Source organism: Ambystoma mexicanum, chromosome 11 (assembly GCF_040938575.1).
Source record: "Ambystoma mexicanum isolate Mex_15411 chromosome 11, UKY_AmexF1_1, whole genome shotgun sequence".
In the NCBI taxonomy this organism is placed as follows: domain Eukaryota; kingdom Metazoa; phylum Chordata; class Amphibia; order Caudata; family Ambystomatidae; genus Ambystoma; species Ambystoma mexicanum.
In genome coordinates, this window is record NC_090934.1 from 230,341,371 (window position 1) to 230,360,049 (window position 18,679).

General features: G+C 46.2%; 1 protein-coding gene across 1 annotated transcript in view; it reads left to right on the top strand.

Annotated features, from left to right (window-relative positions):
- Positions 1-18,679, top strand: part of LOC138503303 (digestive cysteine proteinase 2-like) — a 56,732-nt gene that overhangs the window by 32,107 nt on the left and 5,946 nt on the right. Inside the window, exons 7-8 of the mRNA XM_069622912.1 lie at positions 5,355-5,548; positions 5,966-6,057. Coding sequence (XP_069479013.1) covers positions 5,355-5,548; positions 5,966-6,057 — 286 coding nt within the window. The remainder of the gene's footprint in view (positions 1-5,354; positions 5,549-5,965; positions 6,058-18,679) is intronic.

Sequence of the window (18,679 nt, forward strand, 5' to 3'; positions counted from 1 at the left end):
CCTATTTAACGGCTCGTCAAATTCAAGTGGAGGAGATCCGATTTCAGATCCGATCCAATTGTTGCCGCCCAACAAGATCTAGTCTTCCCCCAGCCCCCCCCCCCCCCCCCCTCCGCCACACCCATGGGTTGTTGTAACCCTATAAAGGTGGAGATGACCTGGGAGGGGGGGGGGGGGGAAATCTCTCAATTTCAAAAGATTGTTTATTTTATTTAGTATAGCGCTCCAGACCCAGGGGTAAATGGGCGCTTAGGACAAGTTGCAAAGTTACAGTATACAAGCGGTTATACAAATGTGGCGGGAATATGCCATATATAGTATGTACAGGTAGTAAGAAGCAATTTCAGAGTATGTACAATATATACAATAAGAACTAAGATTAATCTACTAAGGGTTACCTTCTCCAGTAGCCAGCTGATGACTAGTTTTCTAAACAATTGGAAGGATTTGACCAGTTTAATATTCAGTGGCAGTGTATTCCAAAGGGGCGAGGACCGCAAATTCCATTGGGACTGGGGTGATTTGAAAACCTGTTTTCTTCCTCCACTTATGAGGGAAGAATTGCAGGACTAAAATTTATAAAACCCCTAGTAACAGTAAAATTTACTGAAATCAAACTGGGGCTATTTCATTGTTAAAACAGCAAATTCTACAAGCGATAATATCCTGGGAAGACACCTATATAAGGGCCCGAGTGCAAAACAACTGTCATTATGGCTGGGGAAGAAACTGCCTGAAGTAATCAACTTTAACCCTAGAACAATACATTAACTTCCTACCACCCTCACTGCAAAAAATCCATATTTCAATAACCTCATTAAATAACCCCACCATAGTTATTGAAAAAGCACAAAACTGTGTAGAAGCTAATAGACGGACGGCTAAGATCAATCCATCATAATGAAGCGGCCAAGAAAGATCATCTCCCATGCTCCCTATCACACATAAGAAAGAAGAAATATTTGAGACCAAGCAGGATATCCTAATTAAATCGGGGATGAAGGAACCTGAAAAGGGAGGAAGGAGAAATGCAATTGGAAATAGGAGGGGGAAACTATCTCAAATCGCCCATGATTGTATGCTTTTTCCTGTGGTCCATTTGGACACTTGGCTAGACACTGTCTATTGAACAAACAAGGGGGGGGGGGCGTAGCTATTTGTGGGAGGAACATGTGGGGAGGCAACCCTGCAACGGGGGGTGGAATAACCTGAGATCAGGTGAGGCATGGTATTCCCACCCCTTCCCCTTTTAGGGATGCCCCAATGCATAATGACATATTTCCATATTCCCCCCCCAAACAACTTATCAAATCTGCTGGCGATATTTTTCCATGTCAGATAATGAACAAAGTGACACCTGAGGAGAGGCAAGGAGTAATGATTGCCCCAATGAGAACCAGCACCAGTGGTATAGCAGCTGGAGGAATGTGGCCCAACACGGTTTACAACCATGCCAGGAAAAGAAGCATGGAGTTAGTCTTCTTACCCAGCTGTGATGAGAACAGCTGAGCAGAGGGACTGGGAGTACAGCGGCTGGTGGCAGCATTGCAGAAAACTCTGCTTCCAACATGGGTCAGAAAAGCCAGAAGGAACACTGTCTTGCTGATTTCCGGCAGGCCTGGGAACGCTGTACAGAGATGCTCATGGGTCAAAGCACTGCCGCTGGGATGCCAAGAAGAGCACAAGCTGCCAAGGGCAGACATAGGTGTGGTGGAAGCATTCAGCCCATTGGAGATTGCTGCATCCATTTGTCCATCCAAAATATCTTTGAGCCGACTTCTGCTCTAGCATCTCATGTGGTCCATACTTCACCGTCTCGGGTCTCATGTGGTCCATACTTCACCGTCTCATCTACATGATCACGAATCGGAGAGATCGTGATTTTCTATCTAATGACTTGCCACAGGTATTCTTGGTTCAAATACTTGAGCGATTCTCATTCCAACCTATTCTGCATAGTCTTCTAGACTGACCAACATAGTATATCCCACAAAGGGCATCTTGTAGTGTAAACTAGATATCGCAGGTGGCAAAGATGCATAACTTGATCTTTTCACCTAATCATTGGTGATAAACAATATTCCCTTTGCTAAACTTCATTTGGAGCAGTGCATGGCAAGAGTACATGCTTGTTTAACTCTGCTGTACCTGTTTTTTGAAGGGCCTCGCATGATCTAGTTGATCTCTCAAATTGATGCTTTGCTTGTGTGCAAAGATGGGAAGTTCTTGGAATAATGTTCTACTCGTGTATCATTAAGTGACCTCCAATGTTTGTGAATGATTTAATCCTTTTACTTAGTACTGAATATTTAGAAACCTATACCAAGGAGGGTGTGTATTTCTCTTTGGAGGCACTAAAGAGATTGTCCTGCTTTATATACCAGCCAGTTCATTCCTTGATGCACTGACCTCAGCTTTGTATCCAACATTTATTGCTCATAATTTCTGTTCATACTCTTGCTCATCACTTACAATTATTCGCACTCTTAATCGTTTCCTGTACAGAAGCTTCTTGATGAGGCTAGGTTGATGAACTCAAGTAGTGTCGAGCCGTAACGCATTTTTCTGATCAGTATCCTTACAAATCTTTGCAGTGGGAAATTGTTAAACTCTAAGAACATTACATTGTTTGAAATCTTTGCTGTAAACTTCTTGAATCCGTTCCAAATTTTACAAACTCCTGTAAGGTATTAAGAGGCCCATTCCATATGCCACAATGGCATCTATGCACCCAACCCAAAAACCGTGATTCTGCACATAATGTTCTGAGATGTGGTCAAGCTAAAATGTGCAATTGGTGTCATAGTGGTCCCCCATGGATGTCCCTGAGGTCTGGAGATGATACAGACCCTTGTAGTGGACATTTTCTGAAATGAATTTGGAGGAAGATCAAAATAGTTCCTTAGGTGCTCCAATATGTCCTTTTGTTGAGCATGCATCTATTCTGCATGATTTGGGAATCCAGGCGGTTAAATGGTTTCTAAGCTCTTCACATCTATTGTAAACATTATGTGATTGGTAAATGTCACTTGCTGTCACGGATGTATGTGCTGGCCTTTGAACCAAAGGTTTCAAAGAAATCCCCTAATGTCTGTATCCCATTGGTCACTGCCACATGGGTCTCCGTTCTGTTGATTGTTTGTGGCCGAAGGCCATGGCTTGTGGGCCATTGGTGTTTAAAGGTACAGTGGGCACGGCCGAAGGCTAGTGGTCCTGAAGCACGTGTAGTGTTGCGTTCCCTTTGTAAAGCCCATGAGCCCAAACATATAAGGGGAGGCAATCGCAATTATCTACCCAATGGAATATTGGGGGGGAAATGGCATTATGCAGGACATCAACGAGAACGTGCTGAGTTAAGCTGGTCCTGAAGCCCTAAAACAGCTGCATGTCAAGGTTTTGTATATAAATTGAAAACAAATTTATTTTTGGAAAAATATTACTGCTGTAGTCACTGATGTATTGAATTAGAAATGGAAAAATAGGCTATAAATACTACAGCTGGGATATTCTGAAAGGGTATAAATTCAGTATGCATGTTCAAACATGCGAACGAAGTGTGTGGGTATCCAAGTGTCTCGTCCTCATTATGTATCGAGTGCCCTGCCAACAGCCAAAGGCAAGAAAAGCAGGAAAAATGGTCACATGTGGACTAATGCAGGTCCCATGCCTGCCATTGTTAGCAGTGATGCGGTTTTGTGTAACCACACTCTTCGGACAATGCCATTCTTTACTGGGACTTGCCCACAAGTGAAACCTTTTAGGAACCCAGGAAGTGGGCATTAGGGAGTTGACCCACAGTTGGCTTGTTTGCTGTGGTGTTAGCAGCCTGTATGTACACATGGTAAAGCTTCATGATTAAGTAGGGAAGGTCTCCAGTTGGTGGCATAGGCTAAGCCTATGTGGTCCCTGCATTCACCATGTAGCCTCCGATCTTGTGCAGGTCAAGGCTGCACATTAAAATGGGACATCTGGTGTTTTACATTTGAGCAACAAGACTCCATTTTTATAATGCACTCCACAATGTTCTGTGATCTGGAACTTAATTTGCGACTGGTCCAGGACTGACACTGTGGACGCATGGTCCCTTGCCCAGGTTCCTGTAGCATGCCAATGATTAGAAAAACTGTGGCACCTGAGCTATCGGGAAAGACTAGTCCTTTGGATGTTCCTTGTTTTAGTTTGCAAGATGTTTTGCCCCAGTGAAGTGCTCTAACTGGATGGAGGTTTGGTTGTGTAGTTTATGATTTGCGTAATTTTATCTTGAGCTTTCATTGTACCTCCCAGCAATGCTGCAGGTAAATAACCGGCTCCTATTAACCATATAGGGATTTGAAATTGGCAGGTGCTGGGAGCCATTATGCCCTGCTTGTATCCTAGAAGATCCTGGTTAGCTTGGCACCACAGCTACAGGGAGCTATGAACTAGCCAGATTAACTGCCATCATACAGATATCCAAATGACACTATCCAAATTCCCAAGTATCGTGCTAAAGGAGCATTGGGATACACGTAGAGACCATTGAAGCAGAGTTGATCAAGTATAATTGGCAGTTATAGTTTGCATCTCCATTACAAATTTGATTTGCGATTCTCAATGCCCTCGTTCCACAGAGGTGGCCCCTGCTTACTGGCAGCTGCTGGATACCCAGGAGCTGCTTAAAGCTCATGCTCATTAGTGGTTTTTTGATCCGTGCGTTGTCCCTAGGATTGAGCCTGCCGAGTGACGATCAACTGCTGGGTTTTGTGCAGGTAATTCCCAGCATCTGCCCAGGAAAGGCTCTACCGCCACTACCACTGTCTTACCCCCACCTGCTGCTAGCCAGTTTTATGACCACCCTTGTAGGCTCCTGGCCAACAAGCCTGAAAACCTCATCTGTTGCCACCCACTAGCATATGTGGGCGTTGGGAAGAGGGGCACTTTAAAGTGTACTGGATCCCACCCCCCTGTTAATGACCACCTGCTGCGTATGCCTTTTTGATGGTTCAAACAATGTGTTAATTAATGCAGACAGCGTCTATTGTGCTGTTATGCCACAAAGGCTGAATGTATGTTTCCATGCTAATCTTAAATTAATCATTGATGCTTTGTGCGTGGTGCAATTATTGGGCAGAGGGGGGCAGGAGAATGGTGCATGTGGGTACAAGTGGCATTGGGCAGGTATGGAAATGAGTGAATATGGGGACTATGGCACTCGGACTTGCCAACTACCAGAAAAGGGAATTCTCCATGGTGAGTATACTGTCTAGAAAGTAGTAGAGCTCTGTGTGAAAATGGTCCCACTTGGACAAACCTTTTTGATGCAGTGTTCAGTGATTAGATCTGACCCTCTTGCTTGTTCTCGCCCATTTCTGTAGATATGTCCACTCAAAGAATCGGGCAGGCTTGCCCTACAAGTTGGCATTGAACCACCTGGCAGACCACACCTGGGAGGAAATGTCTCTGATGCGTGGGCGGCAGCCCAGTCGTGAGCCCAACCGTGGGCAGCCTTTCCCTGAAGAGCAATACCAAGGGGTCATCCTGCCTGATGCGATCGACTGGCGTCTTTACGGTGAGGAAGTGTGCCTAAAGTCACTCTAGCCAAATGGGGTTGGATGACTTGGCTTTTCACAACTGGCTGGTGCCTGGTAATCCAGCTGGGGTAGAGTTGTGCCTAAAACACTGCTTTCTGCCAAAAGCTGGGAAGTTTTATTGCCTGTTGGCCTTTCCTCTGAGTTGAGCCAGGAACTCTCAAGGGCAAGTGAGCTAACGTCTTCCACACATCTTCATGCTAATTCTCATTGCTTAGCATCATTGTTCTACATCCGGAGTGGGGGGGGGGGGGGGGAGACTACACTACTGCCTTGATTCTTATGGAATCCTCCTTGGAAGGCCTGGAATGTGTAACTCCCAGAATATGCAAGTGCTCATCTGGCTCCTTTGTCTTGTGGGACCTAACTGCATGTCCTACTTCCATTGCATCCGGCAGGTGCTGTGACCCCTGTGAAGGACCAGGCTGTCTGTGGCTCATGCTGGAGCTTTGCCACCACTGGGGCATTGGAAGGGGCGTTGTTCATGAAGGTGAGCTTTGGGGAGGAGGGGTGCAGGGAATGTTAATGTAAGTTTGAGCAAGTAGTGTAGCATTTTGACCATTCTATGTTGTGGGCCACAAACGTTTCTCTTGCTGCTTCAATAGAAATATTATTACACTGCTATGAATGTCAACTTTTAATGTTGACTTGCTCAGTTACCCTGGCTGGGATTCAAGCCTTTGCTCTGTGGGCTGAACGTCATCTTTGCAGTGGATGTTCCATATGAGCTGGCTTTAAAGCTGTTCACAATTGCTCTTGAAGGGTGTCTGTTCTGGAGCCAAGTGCTCTTCGTTTTAAACCGACACTGCTTGAATATGTAAGTGGGGATGCGACTCTTCTCTCCTTTGCTGGGAAAAGTTGTGTGTGTGTGTGTGGCGGCATAAATTCAGTTTCTTACTATTGGTGGTGATGGAGTCTGGAGGAGAAGGGAGCATGAGAGTAAGCCATTGGGCTGAGGGGGTCTTCTTGGGCACTGTTGGCATTGGACCCCCTTAACTCTGCCTTCTAAAGATGCCAGAGTCAATAAATCAGTCTAAAATGTATTGCTTCTTTCAGGCCTCTGCTAATTGCACAGTGAGATTGTAAAACGCCAACATCAAAAAAAGGACCATACAGCAGGTATATAAAATGTTTAAACAATGTAAAGTAGTCATTCAAAATTGCATTTCATTCTCAATTAGACATATTCATTAGAAGACCATTGTACAATGCAAAACATTGGTCTTGGATAATTGGATTTGACCTATTGTAATATATCCTCATAGCACCCGATGCGTGGCTGTTTATTGCCAAAAACCAAAGCCTAACAAGACCACAACCTATATATACAATGGCATACAATCTGAGCAGAGTCAGCGGGCAACTGAAGCCCCTTATGTGATGGGGAGCTTTACAATTCATCCGGATTGCACGTGACTGTCAGCCAAGTTAGTCCAAAGAAGCTGGCTCGGACTGGCTAATAGGGCAAGACCAGAACCAAAAACATAATGCTAGTTTGTGGGATCATGTGGGCCAGTTTGATAAGTTACTTCACCATGTAGCTAGTAGTTTTGATCTTTGTTGGTGAATAAATATTCTTTGAAATGCACAATTTGCGTAACATTTGATCAGAAAAAAAAACACCCTTTGGATACAACTCAAACACTGTCGCAAAAGGAATGAATTGCTTTTTGCAACTTTAGGCCACTTTTACATTGGTGCCTGAGACAATTTTATGCCCAGAAGTTCAAATGGTAGATAAGTGGCCAACTCTAGTTTCGGCTATGAGCGATTTAGGAGCTCTGCCTTCCTCAGGGCAAAGTAATCCACACTCTGTGGTGCTATAAACATAGCAGATCTGGTAAACTTAGACAGTACTTTCACGCGTGACTGATTTGTAGGTAACAATGAGCAGACTCTTCCTTTTTTGGACCACCAGGCTGCAACCAATATGACTTTGTATAAATGCATAAACATAGCTGCATGTTTTTAAGGTTGTGGCAGCACTGTTTGGCTGTTTCGAATTGCATAATTGCTTTACTCACCCTGGGAACACTCTTTGTACAGCCAGACACATCTCGCGTTATCTTAACCTTCAGACCTGCGGATTTATACACTATTATCAGAAGTGACCGCAACACTGCTCAAACTAAAGGAGGCGGTATAGCTATATCCACAAAACCTCATTAAATCTGTGTCTCCACTCCTTGCCAATTCAACTCAGCAGAATCCCTTACAGCTAAGCTTGCAGTCTTCCCCTAATCAGACCATTACAGTCCACATCATATACAGGCCCCATATCCACCTTTACTGAGGACCTCCCCCATACCCTGGCGGAAAACACCAAGACTACTTCTCAAACCATCGTACTAGGTGATTTCAATTTAGGCCTCCTAGATCCCAATGATGCCTCTGCCCATGAAGTCAACAGCTTACTACTTAACCTGGGCTTCACCCAACGCATTACCGTGCCCACTCATTCCAAGGGTAGAATCCTGGATTGGATAGCTGACCTTAACTGTGAGACTCTATCAATTCCAATCTACCATGTGCCTGGACTGACCACCACTTTATCACCTTCAGCATCCCCACGAAAACCATCCATACCATCCCTAATATAGCACCTGCCACATCCACCAGAAACGAGTGCCTCCCCGCTCTCAATGATCTTGCCTCCTCATGCTCTGATCCCATTGTCTTGGTAGACACCTACACTCAGACTATGCTAAAAGCGCTTGATCTTATCGCTCCCTCCAAACTACGTAAACCCCAGGCTCACCTTAACTCCTAGTGCACGCCTCAGCTGAGAACCTTACGAAAGGAAAAAAGGACCCTTGAAACTCTTTAGAGAAGCCACCCAATCCAACACCAAGGAGCTATTTAAAATCTTAAGGAACTGGCATCCCCTGCCACTCCACCAGACACCTGCTCCAAAGACAGTGCTTGGTGCACAGATATTCAAAAGGCCCTTTTGGGAAAAATCACCTCCCTCCAAACCAAATTTAATGAGAAAAAACAGCCTGCATTCCTTTCTCAGCTTGCCCCTCAGGCTAATAACAAACCCAATACTGAATCCATGCAACCATTCTGCTTCTCACATCTCTTGACCACTGAAGTTGAACACATTAACAACCTCAATCCTTCTAATTGTCAGGGAGACTTTTGCCCTGCTACCATTATCAAGGAGGCCTTGCCCAACTTGGCGTCCATCACCACCCTCATAAACTCCTCCTTCAGCTCGGGGAACAACCTTTAGGATGCCTGGGTTATTCCTCTCCTGAGAAAACAGACCTTGGACGCTAACACACCCACTAACTACAGACCGATCACCACGGTCACTTTTCTTTTAAAAAATCTTCATCGAGCTGCATACTTGAGGTCCAAGATTATCTTGAAAACAGCAACCTTTTGGGTCTAAGACAATCTGTTTTCCACCCCAGCTACAACACAGAAACCGCTCGTAGACCTCAAATTGAAGACTTAAAAGACAAGGGCAAAATGGGCCCTCCTAATGTTATTCGATTTTTCCGCTGCATTTGATTTAGTTACCAAATCTTATGCCGCCACCTTAAAACTGCTGCCCACTTCTCAGATAAAGCTACAGCCTGGATCACTTCCTTCCTGGACAATAGATCCATGAGGGTCTTCTCACCCTCTGCCACTGCTGAACCCTTCCCCGTCACTTGTGGAGTCCCCCAAGGATCATGTGTATCCCCGACAAATGTCTTCACAAAACCTCTATTTGACATCTTGGACCTCATGGGTGTCTTGTATACCAACTACGCCGATGACACCCAGATACTTATCCCCATCACAGGTGACCACAAAACCGTTCTTTATCAAGTCATCCAAGCCTTGATGGCACAGCACCAACTGTGCTTAAATGACGAGAAGACTGAGCTCATAATCCTTGGTTCACCCCAAAAACTCAGCTTGACCCATCGTTCAAATCCTTCACCATTGATGGCAATTCCATCAAAGTGGCCAAGGATACCAAAACACTAGGCATCTACATTGATTCCACCCTCTCACTATCTAGGCAAACCAAGTTTCATCAGCCGCATTTTACACCTGCAAGCTCATCACAGCATGCTGCCCTTTTCTGTCATCAGCTAACTGCACTACACTAGCCAGAACCCTGGTCCTCTCCTATTGATTATTGCAATGCCCTTTATCTGGGTACCAACCAATGAAATATCAAAACTTCAAATGATCCAAAACCATGCAATCCGAGCGTCCCTAAACATTCCTAGGACCTCTCACATTTTCTGAATACAGATGAGTCTCCGTTGGCTTTGTTACCCAAAGAGTCTCTCTTAAAACTCTTGCACTCGCACACAAGTATTGCCAACCAAGCTCCCAGCTACCTGACCAACAGGTTCACATCTTGTACTGCTGCAAGACCACTCAGAAGTGCCCAAACCAACTGCCTCGTCATTCCGCGCTTCAACCTCCAAAGATCAGGCGGTCGCAGCTTCCCTGTCCTGGCAGCCAAGTTGTGTAATGCATTACTTAATCCTCTTAGAGCTGAACCCTCTTTCACAGCCTTTCAGCGCAAAGCCAAAGCTCGGTTGTCCACCCACGACTATGTATGACCCCGATTGTAACCCTTACCTATTGAATTCTAGGCCTTGTATCATATCCTGCCTTGTATTCTTGTATAGCCCTGTGTAACTTCCATTTCCTCGAATATGTAACTTGCATAACTTGTATATTTAATGTAAATGCTTCTGCCTGCAACTAAGTGACGTGCCTGGTTGCCCTTGGGCCTGGCGTGCTATACAAATAAAATAAATACTCATTTATTCAAAACCCTATTGGTTGATGCCAGATGGTGGTCCATGAAAAATGAATATGCTAGTCTACGTGCTCGCACATGGTTGCCAGATCTGTTTGGGATAGCGCCACAGATTGGATTAACTTTCTCTGAGGAAGGCTGAGCTCTTGTGCAGCTGAAAAGTTGGCCTCTTACCTAGAACTTCTTTGGGCTAACTTGCACAACGATAGTAGAGCCATGTGTAATCCTGATTAATTGGAAAACTCTGAATCACAAGGAGCTTCAGTTGCCCTCTGACTCTGCTCAGATTGTGTGGCATGTTGCACTTATCTTGTTAGATGTTGTGATTTATGATGGCCACTCACCAGGTGCTATACCGGGTTGTGGTCTACTGCAATATGTCTGATCCAAGAAGGTTTGCACTGTATAAAAGTCTTCTAATGAATTTGCCTCATTGTGATTGTAATGAAATGAGTGTTATTTTCTATCTGTGCTACATCCTTAGTTTAAACATTTTATAAACCTGCTGCATGGTCCTGAGGACAACTGTTTCACACACGGTGATGTGCCCTCTTTTCTTTTTGTTTAAACTAGAACTCTAGCACCTTCTCTCCATGCCTTTTTGCTTTGGAAGGTTTAATGGAGTCCGCAATTTACAGCTGTCCAGATATTTTGGACAAAGATGCCCTTGATTCCGTTAACTAGTGACTAGGCTGCTGGGATTTGTAATGCAAGACCTCTGGAGAGCCAAGTCTCCCAAACCCATGATCTACAGCAATGCCCTAAATCCTGCTTCAACTTCATTGTGAAGATTTGTTTTATTTTGTAATTATTTGTACTTGTTTCTCCAATGCAGACCCATCTGCTACACTGTGGGTCGGTGCTTCTTAACCAAAGCTGCATAACAAGACATCAAAGTGGTTAACCCCTAAATGTTGAGGATTGGGAAACTGGGAGATTGACTGTGCAAAGGTGGATGTATTACACTGTATTTTGTCTAGGAGGCCTGGTTTGGATTCCATCCTTTTTAGTAAATGTTACTTACCAAGCCAGGTGTTTTGGATGTGGTAATCCTATAACCCAGAACAGTGTCACTGTCTCCTGGAAGAAGTGCAGTACTGCTTGTGGTAGCGGGCATTTACTAGTTAGGTTTAGTGGCCTTACACTCCCTCTTCTTTAATTGGGCTCCTGTTGATTAATGAAAATCCAGGTGAGTGTCCAGGTTTCAATAACCTAATTGAATTGTCAGCAAAAGTGGATTTGGGACTATCACAGGAAGGCCTTCCCATCGGGCATTGCCACAATCTAAGGCAGGAGAAGACCAAGGCTTGGCCTAAAATCTTAGTTTACTGGATTGAAGGGCCTGGTTTTCTGCAGGAGGGAAGTTGGTTCCAGGCAGTTTGTCTTCCTTTATGTGCTACTTGAAGGATTTGAACCATGCGAAACCAATTTATCAAACTGAGCATCTGATCAGATATAGTACTTAATCCACCCAGCTGAAGGTTTAGCCACATTGTTTTAATTAATCTTTCTAGTGTTTTGGCGTGATCCAAAACTGTGGATAGATGGGGCACTGGTGGGAATTTAATTGCAAGATTAATTTGGTATTCAGTACAATTTTTCTGAAGAAAATGGCCGAGCTTTGAAATAAAGCTGGCCACTGAAGTCTTCTGACCTGTTTCTAGATGGCTTAAGGTTCTAACCCTCCCAAAGGGTTGACATTTTGGAGTGCATCATGAATCGCCATTCAACAATGATGGCTAAGGCTGTTGTGAGATCAAACCGTTGCAGACCCCCTTGCCTAAGGCATTCTAACCAGTTGAACCACTCTGCTGATGGCCTGGCTTCACATTCACAAAGATGGCGCGCAGCATAGATGTACTTTTTTAACTAAAGGCACCCAACCCTTACACTAGAGCATGGAAAATGCTACAGCTGCTTAAATCTCGTTAGATCCTGTCTATCCGACTCAAGATTTCTCAACACTGCCTGTTGTGCAGGAGATTGGGGGCGGGGGGTTTCCACCATCCCACCTCACTGCCACCATCCCTCAGTCGCACCCAGCTTGAATTTCACCCAATCGACTTCAACTGAACAGCAGTCTGAATTGCATTCTCATCACTACCATATCATCGCTAAATATTCACAATATATGACCCAATATCAGTATGGCCAGACACCTGGTTCTCCAAGACTTCCTGACAACTGCACAAGAAGCCTTCCCACTGGGTTACAAACTTATTGTGCAGGGCAGGCAGCATTGCCATCCTACACAAAGCCTCCGATCACCACACCCACTCGCTAATGGGACAGCAATAGACTGCAAATCCCTCCTGCTCACCCTTTCAGCTTCTTGCTCATCTAGCTACCCCTGGGATACAATAGAAGCTTTGTGAAATCCCCAAGCGGCTATATAGCAGCCACAATGGTCTCCCACTACACAGCATTGGGGGATTTCAACATCTTGTTCAACATGTTAGACTCCAATCACTCTACCACAACTGTAGAACCTGGTAACCTTACAGCTAACATGTCTAGTCTCAGGGCCAACCCGTTGTGGTAACATGCTTTATGCAATCTATGCTTCACCAGACCTCCCCACACTACCACCACGTCTGCTTGTCTGACCACTCTGCCATACTACTCCCCCCCCCCCCCCCCCCCCCTTTCTCTCAGGACCCACATGCAGCTCTGGGGCCACTAACCCAATCGTGCCTCAAAGGAAACCAAAATGACTCTAGCCTCCCTCACTTCCACCCCCCCCTCCCCCCCCTCTCTCTATTTGATCACCATCTGTCTTTGATCACTGGCTTTCAGAAGCACTCGGCTCCTGCATAAAGTTCTCTAAGATACCAGGGCATTCACCCAGATGGCTCACCAAAAAACCCCTAAAAAAAAAAACTTGACTCCTATCCTGGAATGTACATTGTGTGCAGACCTATTGTCATCCAGCAGAATGGCCTATGCGTCCCTGCTCAAGGTTTATTAAGCAGAAATATGCAAAGCCCAGGAAATCCTACTATTGGGACAATCGCCAGCCACAAACCCATTGAGGGAACTCTTCAAGCTCCTCTGAAATTCAGCACTCCTGCCTGCTCCACCAACACTCCCAATCCCACCGACTCCTTCTCAAACCACTTCCACAACATAGCCTAAGAGACGCAATTCCGTCCTCTAAATGGTATCCTCTCCACCCCCCCACTGTGCACACATCGGAACACCCCCTCATCCCCACGCTCTCTCTACCGTCTCCCTCCCCACCTGCTAAAATGCTAACACATCTTGAGCGCCACCTGTGCCTGCGACCTCACAAGATTGCTTGTCAACTCGCTCACTTTTGATACCGTCCCAACAGAATTTAAGACCTCTTACATCAAGCCTCTCCTCAAAGACCTCCCTCCATTTCCTGACCAACTACACACCCATCTTGAACAACCACTATATAGTTATACTAGCTGACTGAGCAGCATGCCATCAACTATGCCTATTCTTAGAATCGAACAAGATCCTCAACTGTGCCTTATTTAGCTTCAGAACTTTGAGGAACTGAATCATGCCGAGTCCATCTGGGATGATCTTACAAGACACTCTGAAGGTTGTGCTACCCTAATCCTATTTGACCACTCGGCAGTGTTTGACATGAACCACTACATCCTCACCAAGCGACTACACACCATCGGGGATTCAGCTCTGTTATTGGATCCTCCTTTCTCTCAAATGGTACACTGTTCTCCTTGGCTCTCTGCCCGAGTGCCACAGGGCGCCTCTACCGGCTCCTCTCTTAACTCTACCCACACTCAACCAAACTCATGGTCTATTGTGCAACAATTACACAGATGATGCCCAAATCATCTTCAAAATCCCAACAGCCCTGCCCAAATCAACCTGCCTCTCGGAGATCAAATACTAGATGGCAGCCAACCACCTCCTACTCAATCTAGGCAACAGATATGTCTTGCTATGTGGGAAGTGAGCCCTCTTCCCTCAACCCAGCCCCTTGCTGCCCTCCACAGGCGCCCCACCTCCACAGGTTCAACATTTTCTGATGCTTTATGCAGTGCTTTAAGTGGGGTAAGAAATTGAAGGGGGGCCCTCGTTTGGGGGCGTGGCATCCGCTGTGGGTGTGGCCTAAAAGTGCACAAATCATAGTAGGGTGCGCAAACAAATATATAAATGTAGTAGAGCATTTATATATTTGTATGCGTACTAGTATGGTTTGTGTATTTTTCAAGCCTTCTTTTATAAACATAGCAATGTTACATATTTCTATGTTCATAAAAGATGGCTTGAAACGTACAAGCCATCTTTTATAAAGCGTTGAGGACGGACAAAACCCAAGGTGGTTTTGTCTGTCGAAGCTTTATAAAAGATGCCTTGAACTGTGCACGTTTCAAGCGGTCTTTTATAAACCTAGACATATTTCTACGTTTATAAAAGATGGCTTGAAACGTACACATTTCAAGGCATCTTTTATAAAGATTTGCCAAAGGAGACAGGCACCTCGGGCTCAGTGATTGCTGCTCTGAGCAGAGATCACAGAGCCCAAGGCGTCTTTCACCCTCTGGGAACCCGCGGGCTCCGTGATCTAATTTACATATTAGATCATGGAGCCTGCAGGTTCACGGAGGGTCAGTGACCTGGCGAGGGCAAACAAAGGAACTGTAACTTCCCTGATGACCCCTTAGATGGGGGGTCATCAGGGAAGTTACAGTGACTGACAGAAGTGCCAGCCAGCCTCAGCGACGCTGTGGCTGGCTGGCACTTCTGTCCACTTGCCTAACGTTACACTGGCGGGCGCATCTCCCGTCGCGGCTGCGGCCGTGGCGGGATAATGCGTCCTGCCATGGCGTGGTGGGACCGGGGGGCCCCGGCAGGGCTCCGGCTCAGACCCACTTTTTGGAGACTGGCGGGGCCCGGCCCCGGCAGGCCCCGGCCCACTTAAAGCACTGGCTTTATGGACTATGGCTTGACCCGATCACATCAACTCTGTGGTAAAATGCTGTCACATACACGTGCGCCTTTTTCTTTACCCAACCTTCCCACAGGCTCAGCAATCACCCTTTCAAGTCCAGACTGTTAACACTCTCTGCCTAGGGGCCCCTGCTTTGCAGCAGAGTACACACCACTGCTGCAAGGGTCCTTTTTAGCACTATGCCCAAGAGAACATCTCCTCCGCCCTCTTCCACCCCCCCCTCCCCCTGCGTCCTTCACTGGCTCCTGATTGGATGGCGATCCTCCAAGGAGATATGCATCACCCATCGAGCCTTTCACAACAAAGGACCGAAATACCTGCAGCATAAATTCACGCACTACAAGCCTAACGAACCTTGGATCAGGGTCGGTGCTTCCCGTCATTCCAATAACAATTCCCCCCCCTATTGGGGGGAGTGGTCCTCATAATGTAATTTGTATAGCACCTTTCACGGTTTGTATGGTCAAAACATGCTGTAGGTTGTGCTCCCTCTGCGTGATGGAGAAACGTGTGTAAAATTCATAGAGAAGAGGTGAAAATGTGTGCTGTCCAAGCATTAACCATCAGCCGCATAGAGGATCACCTTGCCTTCAGGAAGCCACTCAAGTCTGCCTCTCTTCGCCCTCGCGTCCCCCTGCCAGCCACCCCACTTGGTACTCGAGTTGTCTTTGGTATCCAGACTAACTGCTGCCCATCCTCCCTCATGGTGGAATTTGAGTGAGTCAAGTTGGGTGGATCATAGCTATCCTTTCTACACCTATACAATCTACATTGCATAGCTAAACTAATATGCAAAACCTTGTGTGTTGTGTCCCAGAAAATACTGCCGAGTCCCACAAAAAATCAGTCCAGCTGTAGCTGTTGAGGTGCATTTTACCACTCTTTTTTTCATTATTCCCAACACAGACTACGGTCTTCCGAAGGGCATTCATCCTTGCAGCGCTTTCATGCCATACCACCTGCCAACATAAATGGGGGGGGGGGGGAGTTTACTTTTGTGAAATCACAAAATTAAGGACTAGTGAAATGATCACTAGTCCTTACTCTTGGAATTATTTCACTAGTCCTTGTTATGGCAACACATGTCAAAAACGTATCACGAATTGTTGCATGATAGACCAAACCAGCAAATCACCCTTCGACGGCCAATGGTGGCTAATTTTTCAATAGATGGACACTGCCTGAAATCTGCAGCACTGTGGACTATGCTGCACAGTCCGCCTGGTTTAGTGTTGGAACATGTTTACTGTCCCTTATGCATGCATGCATGGATGAGTCATGGCAGCTAGCTTGAAATTATCTCTTACCCTTGAGTTCATAACCTATTGCAACACAGTCGGCCTGAAGGGAAGTTGCGGCACAACTGGAAGTTGCAAAATTAAAAATAAAATGCTGACAAGAAATTACCCCTTAGTGCGGAATACCGCAGTGTTCTGTCTCTCCCCAGTGACCTGCCATATATGGCACTGCTGGGAACCCTCCTAGCTACACACATTCACCGCCACCAATACGCCACTGACACAGCTATATCACAAGATCAACTCCATCTAGGACACCCAAATGCTCAACACCTGCCTCTTGCTGATCCAGTCTTGGCTGTCCAGTGCATACTTGAAGCTCAACTCCTCCAAGACCGAATTTCTACTCCCCAACACTGAACAACCAGACATACAGGCTTAGCTGTCTACCATGAACCTTAGAGCACCACCAGCACCAAGTCCCTCGGGTTCCACATCGACCTTCAGGACACACCGCTAAGAAAACTCAGCTTGGTATCGGCTCTCCCTCCTGTGGAAGTCAATGCTTTCTTCAGGCACCGGTCCCATCCAACCTGGGTGCGGGCAATCCCCCCTCCTCAAAGGCCTCTTGTCCTACATGCAGCCGCATGCCTCTACGCAGATATGACCGTTGCCCCCCTGCCCTCATCGACCGTCATTGTCTCCCACTGCATGCATTAATCGCACCTTCAAGTCTTGCTTCATCTATAAGGCAGTCTCCCTCAAGTCACCCAGCAACCTCGTGGAGAAACAGCTCAGCGGACAGCCCACCACCAGAAGCCAGGACGCATGCAGACTTAGCCGCTGCTGCAAAAAAAGGAAAGTACTATTAAAAAAACAAGCCTTCTCTGCCTATGTCCCAAGACTATGGCACCTCCCTGTCGGCATCAGACTTGTCACCATGGTCCTACAATTCAAAAAAGACCCACCTCTTCAAGTAGTCTCTCCTCATCACGTTGCCTCCCTGTGCCACCTGACTTGCTGTCTGCCCCTCTGCTCCTTGCCACTCTGTACAGCTGTACCCATCTGTCCCCCCTCTGTATCCTACCCCTTGCTGTATGTTACCTCTGGAAAGCGATCCGTTATACATCTGTGGAGTTGGCTACCTCTGTAAAGCACCCCATTGCTTCTCGAAGCTAGGTCCGTGCTCCATAAATACCATAATAAAAAAATAAAGACTCAGGTGAAACAGTCGTGGTATCATCCAGCAGATACGCTTGGTCAGTTGGGGAAATGCAAGATACTGTAGCTTTTGCTTTTGTGTTTTAGTGTGGTTCGGGAGTTTCAAAATGGCCAGCGTGGCTCGGGTGCATGGGCAGTCGTCCAAGTACCATGCAAATGTGTTACTCATTTAGTGAGTTAGTGGAGTGTTCACAGTGGCTACATCCAGTGCTAACTTGCCCAATTCCAATACGACCACAGACCAAGAACTGTTAGTGGTGGATGTTGCATATTTTCCATCTAGTAGAACCTGTGTAGCCTCTACAACCTGTGTGCAGATGCCTTCTTTTTTTGGACTGATTGGCTTGTGTACGGTTAGTTCCTCCTTGTTTTTGGTATGTATGGTAACCTAGCTGAGAAGCGACTTAAGTGTGCACTGTAAATGGAGGGCACACCCCTGGATGTTCCAGGCCAAAGCAGTAACGTTTCCTAGCTGTGCTCATGCTTGAAGGGCCATCCAGTCCTCTTTTGTACATAAAACACAAATGTTTTAATGATGATCTGTTACTTGCAGCCCCCCCCCCCCCCCCCCCTTGAAGACTGGGCAAACTATAAGTCCTTGAATCTGGCACATCTGCTCACCCTAAACACTGATGTTATTTAATGACGAAGTTGAGGTGCTGAGTAGTGCCTGTTGCCACTGGAGGACTTGCCCTTAACCTCCTGCCCATCCATTCCTCCCCCCCCCCCCCCAGAGCCAGACCGCTCACTTGTCCACTGGGCGGGTGAAATACAGGACAAGTTTAAGGTTTGGCGGGTGGGAAGAATTGATTCCTCGGCAGGTGACTCAAACCAAACGCGTGAGTTGTGTTTATAGGCAATGCCCCCACTGTTATCTATCACTGGAAATATCTGGAAGCGATTAGCGTTCAGCCCGGGCACTTCT